The 12,119-nt window shown below is 51.3% G+C and overlaps 1 protein-coding gene across 1 annotated transcript; it reads right to left on the reverse strand.

The window, feature by feature from the left end:
* Positions 1 to 5,090: 5,090 nt before the first annotated feature.
* On the reverse strand, positions 5,091 to 6,524 carry DRD5 (dopamine receptor D5). The gene has a single exon (XM_069496285.1). The coding sequence runs from the start codon at positions 6,522 to 6,524 to the stop codon at positions 5,091 to 5,093; it is 1,434 nt and encodes a 477-aa protein (XP_069352386.1).
* Positions 6,525 to 12,119: the final 5,595 nt, after the last annotated feature.

Raw genomic sequence — 12,119 nt, forward strand, 5'->3', positions numbered from 1 at the left:
CTTTTTTTAAAAATAAAACATAAAATGTAAAACATCTCTTGTGCAAATTCTTTGACACTCCTCCCATCAAGAGGTGAAGTCTATTCCCCTCCCCTTGCATGTGGTCTGGCCTTAGCGATGCTTCTAACGAACGTGTATGGCTCGCTGAGGCTTGGTCATAAGGAGATGCGGCATCTGCCAGAACAAGAAAGTTCTGGAGCACGTGCTTTGGAGCCCTGAGCTGCTGTGCAAGAAGTCCGGCTACTGTGGAGCTACCAAGCTGGAGAGGCCACATGGGGAGAACTTCTAGAGGGGGAAATGCCTGCAGGGCCCCTGCTGTTCCCTGGGGACAACGTATTTCTTTCCGTTGCTATGTCCTGTCTTACCAACTGGTCACAGAACTTCCCCAGAGTGGGGAACAGACAGGTTGTTCCTGTCACCAAGCAAAGCCAGGACTAGGGTGAGGCTAGGCAAGTAGAAAGGTGGTGACGAGGGCACAGGAGTCAAAGCCACCTTCAAATTCAGTCTGGGTCTCTCTGGCTGGGTGACTCAGGGACCCTGGACCCCTCCCCATCTCAACTGTCTCCCCCAGTGTTTGTGAACAACCACTTGGTTAGTTGTAAAACAGCATTCAGTTGTGTTACGGGATGACAGCACTTCTTGTGGGACTTTCAGCTGTGCAGGACTGCTCAGCTCCCAGACCAGTTCCAGTCACAGATGTAAGGCGGAGGGCCCACCGCCCACTGATGGGCAGCGCGGCCCCAGCACCCACTGTGCAAACTGGTGAGTGACTCACTCGATTACAGCACCCAGGACTCTGTGTCTGTGTGTGTGAGAGAGAGAGACCAAGGTGGACAGAGACAAGTGACATTTGTTGAGCTCTGACTCTTTGCCAGAGCCTGTTCTAGCCTGAGAAGCGGTAGTGGGCGGGACAGACCAACCTCAGCTCCCACGGCCCCTGGCTGCTAGAGCAATGCAGTTCTACCCAAGCTAAGAACCTCAACGTCCTCTTAAAATATATCAAGCCAGACATCTCTAAATGAAAAGGAAAGGAACGACACAAATATCAACTCTGTGTTGGACATGCCCTGAGGGGCTGATGTGCCCATTGCTCAGACAACAAAGCTGGAGCTCAGAGAGGTGCCCAAATTCAGACAATTAATAAACGGTGGGGCTAAAATTCAAACTCGGGGCTGTGCAGCTTCAAGTCCTGGGCAGGGTGGCTTTACGGGTGACCAAGACCCATCAGCCTTGGTCAGGACAACTGCCACAATACGGCCATTTGCGGCCAGAAAATGCTCTGTGGTGGGGGTTGTCCTGTGCACCATAGGATGCTTAGCAACACCCTTCCCTCTACCCACCCACACCCAGTTGTGACAGCTAAAAACATCTCCAGACATCACCAAATGTCCCTGGGGGGCAAGGTGGGGACAGGGTACATAAAATTGCCCCCAATTGAGAACCACTGTGAGCCCTGGTTCCACCACTTACTTGTCACATGACCTTGGACAAGCAACTTAACCTTGTCCTCAAGGTCCTCTGTGCCTCAGTGTCCTCATGTGTAAAATGGGCAACTAATATAATAATATGTGAAGTTAACGTGAGGATCAAATAAGAATCCAAGAAAGCACTTGGCCCATCCATGCAAGGGCCGTGTTGTCCACTGTTCTGTGGTCCCCTCAAACACAAACTATCCGCAGAGCAGGCGCACATGACAGTCTGCTGACACATAGATGGGGGATGGGAATCAATTAACCACTTAGTCACCAAACGAACTCAGTGTCCCAATCTGTGCATTAGTGCACGTGCTCACTGCGGAGGTCCTGGCAGCTTGTCTCACCATCGAAGGGCAGTTAGGATCACAGACCCCATGGCCAGGCTGCCTGGGTTCAAGTCAAGCTCTGCCACTCATGAGCTGCGTGACCAGGGGCTAGTTATCCTGCCTGCTAATGCCTTCATCTCCTCATCTGTAAAGCGAGAGTAATCAGAGGTGGTGAGTGTCAAAAGGAATTAGTGCCTGTGTCACACCCAGCCAGGCCAGTTCTCTGCACAGCCTGTAGTGACCGCGATCACTGTCGTTAACAGTAACCCCGTCACGCTCCTCTTTCCCAGCCTGCCAGCACAATTCCCGAGTGCACCCAGCACAGCCTCGTTTCCAGGCCTGTGCGCTTGCCATGCCCCGTGGCTGGATCACGCTTCCTCCTGGACATTAGCATCATTCCAACGCTTACTTCATCCAGCTCTCTCTCCACCATCGTGCCTCTTCAGAGAGGCCTCCCTGACCGCCCTAAATAAAAAGCAGCTTCACCACTCTACTCGCTCTGTTTTTATTTTGCATCACAGATTATCGCTGCCCGACAGTCACTGCTACAGTCTGTATGTACAGTATGATGCAGCACAGCAGCGCCCAGGAGTGCTTATTGGCCTGTCTGTCCCCCTCTAACACGTGAGTTCTAAGACAGCAGAGAATCGGATTGATGACCGTGTTCCCAGTGTCTAGGACAGTGCCTAGCACACAGTAGGTGTACATAATTATTCATAATTATTGAATGGTGAGCAATATTTTACAGAAGGGAATTCCAAAGTCCTCAAATAATTCATTTTCCATAACACAGAACTTACATAAACGGGGGCGCAGAACAGCATTACTACAAAAGATTTTGCTTATCACAACCTGTTCTTTAGAACAAAACAGCTGTATTTTTGAGATGTCCAAATCAGTTAGATTCACATTTCTCAAACTGTGTTCCCTGTAACTGCGGACTCCAGAGAGACAGTAATAGGAATTCCACCAAACAAGGATTCACAAGGTCAAAGACATTGACAAATGATGCAGAATTCTCCCCAACTTTGGGAATTCATAATGCACAGAAAAAGCTCTAAGAAGCCCTGTAGAGAGATAGGTATTGAACCTGGGTTTACTGAATTTATTTCACCATAGACCCTGTGTATTAATATCTACATCACAAAGCACAATTTGGCAAACAGTGACCTAGTGTAAGTCTTTCAGTTTACAGATGCAGACAGAGAGTGAGGCCCAGAGAGGTCGGTTGATTCACTCAAGGTCACACAGCTATCTCCTGAATCCTAGAGCAGTGTGCTACCCAAAGTTTCACTGAGCTAGCGATTCACAAGAGGTCAAAAACTAAACACAGACCTCACATTCCAGTATCAGTTCGATGAAATTATATGTAAAAATTGATGTACCAGAAAGGATTTGCTTTCAATGTCACCATCCCAGAAATATTCATTCAACAAATATTTATTAAGTGTTATGTGCCAAGCACTGCACATTTTGCAGTGAACAAGATATGATTGTGCAGAAGACCAGCAATAAAATTATCCTTAAAGGGACCAAAATTGATTGAACTGTCCTTGATAAGACTGCTTCAAAGCAAGGTCTTGAAAGAAAGTACATACTCACATTTCATTTTCTTCCATTAACAGTGCTCACATTTAGATCCAATGGTAATAATTTGCTCTCAACCAGAATGGTTCTGGAATAAAACACTCCCCTTCACCGTGCACATTGCACAGAGGAAAAAAACAAAAGATTGGAGTTCGTTGTGCCTTTTGTTGTACACCTCAACCTACAGATTTCCCAATTTCATTCATATCCAAATTCAATGTCATCTGTGACATCTACATTTTAGTTAAAAAGCATGTCTCTATTTGCTGTTGTCCACAAATGAAAGCACCCATTTAAAAATATGATTTCTTTTAAAAAGCATATTGACCCACACATTTCAAAGCTCTTCAGAAAACAGTTTCTCAAAAGCCATTTCATTCTAAAACATACTCTAGATTTGAGATGGAAAAGATCGAGCTATTATTCTAGATGATCTTTTCAATGAACTGTTATCATCTGTCTAGGAATCAGGAAAGTTGTCTTATGTTATTTTTAAAAGATTCCAAATGAGGGCCGGGCGCGGTGGCTCACGCCTGTAATCCTAGCACTCTGGGAGGCCGAGGTGGGTGGATCGTTTGAGCTCAGGAGTTCGAGACCAGCCTGAGCAAGAGCGAGACCCCATCTCTACTAAAAATAGAAAGAAATTATATAGACAGCTAAAAATATATATATAGAAAAAATTAGCCGGGCATGGTGGCACATGCCTGTAGTCCCAGTTACTTGGGAGGCTGAGACAGGAGGATCCCTTGAGCTCAGGAGTTTGAGGTTGCTGTGAGCTAGGCTGACGCCACGGCACTCACTCTAGCCTGGGCAACAGAGTGAGACTCTGTCTCAAAGAAAAAAAAAAAAAAAAGATTCCAAATGAGGAAAAAAAAAAAAAATCTGGGCTTGACAGCTCTGTATTTAATGCCATGGCACTGATGCCGGCTCTCAGCACAGAAAAGAAACCTGAGAAATCAGAAACTCTTTAAGGTCCTTTTCCCTGTCTGTACCTTTAAGGCCATTAACTGTAAAGAAAATAAACACATGCTTCCAGACCCAGTGAAAATCTTCCCTGCATTTTAAGGAAGCACACTGGTTTCTCCATAAGCAGATACTGAAATCCAATCTGGCAAAGCAAAGGTAATCACCCCACAGTACACATAATTTTTGTTTATTAGACATCAGAACAAACCAGGAAGGCTTCTTCAGCTACAGCAAGTACACTCACCTGCACAGAAAGAAGAAACTGCATAAGCACAGAGCCACCAGGAAGCAAGACACAGGAAAGCCACGCCCCCACCCATCACCAGCACACACACTGAAGCTGTTGTTTAAAAACCAACTTAAACACAGATAGGCCACCAAACAAGCTGTTGTTTAAGAGGGGAGGGGAAAATATATTATTTAAAGACCAAGTATTACTTTTCTAAAAAGAGACAGGGCCAAGCACCACTCTCTCCTCCCCAATAGGATCACTGGTCTGCCACTGCCAGGTTGGGGTATATTTGACTGAGTTATTCCAACTGCCTCTGCCAATTTTTTCAACTACAAATCAATGGGGTGAGGTTTCTAAGCACAAGGGCCACTGCACAGAGACACGATAACATGACACAGAGACATGATAAACTGAGCAGCATGGGAAATGTGTGCATTTGTGTGTGCGCATGCTTGCAAATGTCTGTGCAGTTGTGTAGAGCCATGAGGGCATTTCCTATGCAGTTTAATGGACTCCATTTGGGGTGAAAGCAGTTATTTTGCTTAATGAAATCTCCCTCTCACAGTCCAGCTCCCAGACAGATTCTGCAGCAGGGTCGCCATCTGGGGAAGTCTGAGAGATCTGGCACATTCGATCGAAAGGGCCCTCCTCCTCTTCCTCGTTGTCCATCTCGCTGATCCTGGGGGTCACCGCGTTGGGGATCACGTGGACGTAGGCAGCTGCGACCTCCTTGTGGAAGACGGTGTCTTGGTTGTATGAGACGAGCTCATTGCTGATGTTCACTGTCTCCACTGGGGTGCGGGAGCAGAGGTGGCTGCACCCCAGCAGCTGGGCAAACACCTTCCGGAAGTCAGCGTTGAAGGCATAGATGATAGGGTTGAGCGAGGAGTTGGCCCAGCCGAACCAGACGAAGACGTCGAAGGTCGTCTCGCTGACGCACGGGAAGCCGGCCCGCGGGCCCTCATGGTGTCCGCTGCAGAAAGGGACCATGCAGTTTAGGATGAAGAAGGGCAGCCAGCAGCACACGAAGACGCCCATGATCACCGACAGGGTCTTGAGGACCTTGGTCTCCTTCCTGACGGAAGCTCGCAGGCTGGTGTCGGGCGCACAGGCAGCGCGGCTGCGACAGCTCTGCATGCGCTCCACAGCCCTCTCCAGAGACGAAATCCTACGGATCTGCACCTGGGCAATGCGGTAGACGCGCGTGTAGGTCACGATCATGATGGCCACCGGGATGTAGAAGCTGATGAGAGAGGAGGAGACGGCGTAAGTGCGGTTCAGGCTGGAGTCACAGCTCTCCGCCCTCACCTCCAGCTTCCCGGCGTCCTCCCAGGGCGTCCTGTTGGCCGGGCTGGATGACAGGTCCACCCCACCCCAGGAGCCTGCATTGTCCCTGTGCCAGTTGAGCTGGACTGGAATGAAGGAGATGAGGATGGACAAGGTCCAAGCGAGGCCAACCATGACCAAGGAAACACGCTGGGTCATCTTGCGCTCGTAGCGGAAGGGCCTGGAGATAGCCCAGTAGCGGTCCACGCTGATGACGCACAGGTTCAGGATAGAGGCAGTGGAGCACATGATGTCGAAGGCCACCCAAACCTCGCAGAACGCCCCAAAGGGCCAGTAACCTGCCACCTCGGCGACCGCCTTCCAGGGCATGACCAGCAGTGCCACGAAGAGGTCGGACACGGCCAGAGACACGATGAAGATGTTGGTCATCTTGGCGCGCAGGTGGCAGCTGCGCACAATGGCCGCGCACACCAGCACGTTGCCCAGCAGGGTCCAGACGATGAGCAGGGTCAGGAGGCTGGCGGTGATCACCTGTGTGGGCCCCAGCGGCAGCGCCCCTGCCGATCCTCCCATGGCGTGCCCCTGCGCCAGCTGCCGCTGCAGCCCCAACCGTCCCAGGGACGCGGTGCCGTTGCACCCCGGTGGCAGCATGTCGGGCTTGGCTGCAGGGGGGGCTGCGCGCCGTCCCAACTTCAAACCTACACCCCCGGGCTGCCCCATCGGGCACCCCAGGGGTGCGCCCCGTTAGCCAGGGGACCCTGGAGCCCAGGGGGCGCTCACCGTGCGCAGCGCGGGTCTCCGGAGCCCAAAGGGACTCCTCTCGCCTGCTCAACAGCCTCAGGGCCGGTGGCCGGGTTGCATCCCTCGAGTCCCGGCGCTGGGGACAGGAGACGGCTGGTGCCAGTGGGCGGCCAGGACTGTTCCCGGGAACCCACAGCGCGCCAGGTAGCGGCTGTGTCTGGTTCGCAGCTGGAGAAGGGGAGAATGCGCCGCCACCGAGGGGGCGGGGACATCGAAGCAGTGCTGCGCTGCGGCTGTCCCTCGCCTCCCCGGGTCCCGCGTCCCGCCCCCCAGGTCTCGGCGCTCTGCTCGCTGGCGTCCCGCCCCGCCGCGCATGGGCGCCCTCGCTCGCCGCGCTCCGGCCGCAGGAGTCCAGAGCGAACCTTCAGGTTTGAGAGGCGCGCTAGGGCCAGACCCCAGCCCCGGGCCGGGGAAAATTCGCCCGAGAAGACGAAAAGATGCTTAGCCCAGCCCTGGAGCCCTAAACCTGGCCGCATTTGGGGAACAAAGAGGTGGGGTAGGGATGGCGAAGAGCACCGGCTTCTAGCCGGGGACCAAGCCCTTACACGGCTAAAGACGCTGCCTTGGATTCCCCAGAGACCCGAGTTCCGTCCCGACTTTATTCCTGAGACCTTGCGCGCCCTACATAACTTTCCCGGGCCTTGGCTTCTCAGTCTCCGCGTGGGGTAATAATTCCTTCTGCTCTGGGCTGTATTGGCATTCTGAGAAGCCATCTAGGAAGAGGTGCGCAGTAGACAGTGTCGCCCACCTTACACCGTCCTCCCAAGCCCCTCCCTCAACGCCCATCCCGACACTGGGGCTTAACTTGGCCTCCAAGTAGACTGTCCTTTCCCCCAGCACAACCCCCGATTCTTGAGCGATTTTTAAGGCGGGAGGAAGAGAGCCCCCCAGAGAGTTGGAAGCTTCCTCCTTGCAGGGCACTTTCACAGTCTCTTTTGTAACCTTCGAAGGGGTGGATAAATAAATATCTCAGTGTTTAACAGAAGAGGAAACAGACTTGAATGGGTACCCCAAAGCCCATACTGGGAAAAAGAAAAAGAAAACGAATGATGGAGACAGTGGGGATGGAGAACAGTGTTCCGACCTCTTAGCACACCTCCCCAGCCACACGTTGCATTCGTGACCACTCCAGTGCCTCTGCTGCTGTTAAGCTCAGCTGAAGGCACCTGGGAGAGAAATTGATGAGACAGGAGTAGGTTCCACAGTTCCATCTGCAACCTACTGGCCCAGACACCTACAGTGTGGTGAGGTCTAGAAACAGGGGCTGGACTTTCTCATCCCCTCCCTACTCTCTCTCTCCACCTAACCCCACCTGCACCCTCCACCCTGGCCCCACCTGTCGCCTGGACCAACACCGGCAAGTGTCCCAGCTTCTGAGATCTAGGCTGCTCAGTCTCCGAACAGCCTCTCTTCCCGTTCAGTGCTTTCTGCTGCTGGAGATGGCAAGACCCTCTGCCCAGGTGCCTACACCTGAAACTGGAGAGTAATACCTCCTGTCTCTCTTTTCTCGCTGCTGATATCCCTGTCCTGGACTGTGTCCTCTCCAACCTGGTGGAATTATCCTAGCCAACCAGCTCTGCCCTGATCCTCTGTCCTCCCCACACTCAACAGCAGGCAGAGTGGTCTCTCTTAAATGTGCCTATGATCACGTCACACACACACACACACACACACACACGCTGCTCCTGCCACACCTCCACCTGTAGCCCGGATTCAAGCTACCACCACCATCGCCAGAAAAGAACACTTGCTGTAATTCCCCAAATGGGTCACATGATAATTCCTCAACCTGGAATGACCTTCGTGCCATCCCCCCCTTGTGGAGAACACCAGCTCATGATGTCAGAAAAGAACTTGGATTTTTGGAGACAGGGATTTGAAGTCCAGTTGTTCACCTCATTCTTTTATTCAGCAATTATTTATCAGGCACCTGCCATGTCTCAGATGTTGTTTTACTCACTGGAAATACAACAGTGTGCATCTGCCTGTGGGTCCCTTCCCTCTAAGAACTTGCAGTTTAATGTCAGAGATAGACGTTAGCCCTGTAATCATCCAAAGAAATGTACAAGCGCGACTGTGACAAGTGCTGTGAAGGAAAGTACACAGCCTCATGGAAGTGTGTGATGGAGGGGTTGGCCAAGACAAGGTGTTTGGCAGAGGCTTCTCAGGAGAAGTTTCTCTTTGGGTTGAAATCACAGGGAAGGCTAAAATGGCAGCAAGAACAGGAACTTTCTAGCTGTGGGATCTTGGGCAGGTTACTTGATCTCTCCAAGCTTCAATGTCCTCCTCTGGAAAATGGGTTAATAATAGTAGTTTAAAAAGTAAGTGTAGTGAGGCCAAAATAATTAATGCCTGAGTGTTCTGAGCCTCCCTTCTTCCTCGGGGTGCACATGTGCAGTTCCTTGCCCTGGCTGCTCTCCAAGGACAAGTCTCCCCCGGCTTTTGTGCAGGAGAGTCACAGAGTGGGTACGTTATTGGACCTGGGGGAGGAAGGAATGGCCCCAGAAGGAAGCGATTGTGTTTGTCTTCACAGTAAGAAGCAGAGGGGTGAGGTGGGGAAAGGGACTGCAAAGTGGGTGGAGTTTCCGGGGAGGAGAGTGTGAAAGAGAGAGGGGACTGTCTGGACGGGAGCGGAAAGGAGATGGCGGCAGTGTTGGAGAGGGATTCCCTGTTGCCTTCACAGAGCTTAGGAAACGCAACTAAAGACTTTGAGTTTGGAAATTATCTTTCACTATTGAACGTAACACTGCTTGGAGACTGAGCCATGAGGATCGTGGCTCTGTAAATTGTAAAGAGCACTGAACAATGTTAGAGCCTTTCCCTCCTTTTGACTCTAACTCAATCACCTCTTCTGACAGCCTTCTTGACTATTCTGGACAGCACAGGTGTCCTCTGCTCCAGGAGCGCCCTGGGCTGGCTTCTGTTGCAGCCACTGTGACCCTGCATTGTCCCATCCACTCACATGACCACCTAACCCTCTAGACTCACAGCTTCTTGAATCAAGAGCGTGCATCTTATCCATGTGTGAATGCCCCAAGCCAGCGCGATGAGTGGGTCCTTGATGATCTTTATTAGTAATGACGGGATTCCGTGCCCAACACTGTGAAATCAGTGGGTGGATGATCCAATCAACCAAGAAAGGCACACACACACTCACCACACAGTTTTACATTCGTTTTCAGAACTCCTGTCCTCTGAATTCCATCCATCCATCCATTCATTCATTCATTCAACAAGCAAGTACCGATGGGGCGGAGGCAGGGGCCCTCAGGGTGTAGAAGCCACAGGGAGGGTAGGTTTGTACAATGATTATGAAACACTTCCAGCAAAGGACGGTAAAGTATATCAGTAGAGGGCTTTCTTTTCCTAATTTAGCACAAAAAATTGCCATTCAAGCAGGGAGCTCAGCTGCGACTGTCTCCCAGACCCTGTTCTAGGCCTTGGGGATATGAGGAGGGGATATGATATATTCCTTGTCCTTCTCGGGCTTATATTCTAGAGGGGAGACAAATAAACAATTTCAAAAATAAGGTAATGTTATATAGTGGGAAGTGTGCTACGAAAATCAGACACAATAGTGAAACAGAGAGTTGCTAGGCTGGGGGCAAATTGCTTGCAAATGAGTGGTCAAGGAAGGTCTTTGCAATCAAAAAGGTAAGAAGGATTTAGTCAGGCAAATATTGGGAGTATATCGTTCTAGAAGAGGAAAACCAGTCAGTGCAAAGGTCCTGGGGCAGAGTGAGCTTATTCAAAGGAAAGGTGGCATGGCTGTAGCACAGTGGCCAAGGGAGGAACAAGTGTGAGATGGAGCCGCAGGTGAGCTCCAGTGTAGGGTAAGGACAGAAGAATTTTTTCTAAGTTCCAGATGCCTGGGGTCAAAATCCCACAAACTGGATAATAGCCAAGAGCACTCACATCTCCAAAACCACAGTCTTTAAGCCCCAGCAATAAGAGCTTAGAGGCTTCCAAGATGACAGGAAAAAGGGACGCTATGGTGGAGCATCTCCAGGTCCCCTCTCCAAACTCTGACCCTTTGTATGAAGAGACAGGTATCAAGGCTGAGATTCAAAAAACTCTAATAAATATAGCATGGACCCCAACCAATCACAGCAAGTGCTGCATGTCACCCTGTAGCACTGCAGAGTTCCAGAGCACCCTTCCCGTGCCAGCATTAACCCTTTAATTGTTGGTTATGGGGAGGTTGGGATGTCCAAGGTAGCAGAGGTCACTCAGGCGACTTAGGACAATGGCTACTTACCAAGTGGCAAGAAAATGTCTTCATAAATGGTGGAGCTATAGTGGAGCACCGAGGGTGTGGGTCAGTGGTGAGAAGGAGCCCAGCGCAGCACCCAGACCCAGGGAACAAACCTCACTGAAGCCGAGCCCCGGGAAAGCAACCTTCTCTTAAGCTTCTCCCCTGTCACCTGTTCATCACCTTCATTGTGCTTTTGGATGCACCTGATGTCTCTGAAACACTCAGAACATTCTTCACCAACACTCCCACTTGTGCATCAGTCTCAGCTTCCTTTCCACCTGCTTTTCCTTGCTCCTGTGGCAGAGACACCCCCAGCAAATGGCTATGCCCTCCCCTCCATTTGCTGCACTCCGTTGCTGACAGGTGGAGGCTATGGAGCCAGATTCTGGCTAATAGAATGTGTATGGAAGTGATGTGAACCACAGATCTGAACCTTAGAAACATCCGGCAGGACCTTGAGCTCTTTCTCCTGCTGCCACAGTGGCCTTGGAAGCCATGTGGTCTAGAAGCATAGCTACAGATGGAAAAGGCCATGTGCTAGCTAGTCTCCAAAGACAGCCTGCCATGGAACCACCCCTCCTGGCCTCCAGGTCCCCTCCCACAGTGAACCTGGGCTGGCCCCCCACAAGTTATAGAATGCAGTGGACCTGGCGCTGATGACTGTCAAGGCTCGGTCAGGAGAGGGCTTGCAGCTTCCACTTTGGTCTCCTGGAACCCTTGCTCTTGGGAGTCTCCCCATTGGGTCCCACCCACCCTGCTGTGAGAAGCATAAATCACATGGGGAGGCCATGGGGAGGTTCCGTGGTCCAGAACACAGCTGAGCTCCCAGAGGACAGCCAGCGTCAACGGTCAGCCATGTGAGTGAGCTGGCATGGACATTCCAGACCAGTCTGTCCTTAGCTACAGGGAGGGCCCATGACCCCAGAAGTGCCAGTCATCATGCTGAATGTCCTGGCCTCGGTGATCGACTGAGGTGTGGAAACGTGTCCGAGCAAGGGTCGGATGGAGTTCTCACCTGGGTGGGTAGACGGATGCTGGGGGAGAGGGTGGGTCTCTTTCTGCTGGGGTGGCTCAGCTGGGATGCAGCAACCATGGTTTCCAGGTGGTCATTTTCCTTTGCAGTAGGAGGAATAAGTTTTGTACAAAGAATAGCGCAAATAGTGCAAAATAGGGAGAGAGAGAGAGAGAGA

Source organism: Eulemur rufifrons, chromosome 20 (genome assembly GCF_041146395.1).
Source record: "Eulemur rufifrons isolate Redbay chromosome 20, OSU_ERuf_1, whole genome shotgun sequence".
NCBI classification, from domain to species: Eukaryota; Metazoa; Chordata; class Mammalia; order Primates; family Lemuridae; genus Eulemur; species Eulemur rufifrons.

Coding starts and splice junctions, on each gene's coding strand:
- DRD5 (XM_069496285.1), bottom strand. CDS start 6,524: ATGCTGCCACCGGGGTGCAACGGCACCGCGTCCCTGGGACGGTTGGGG.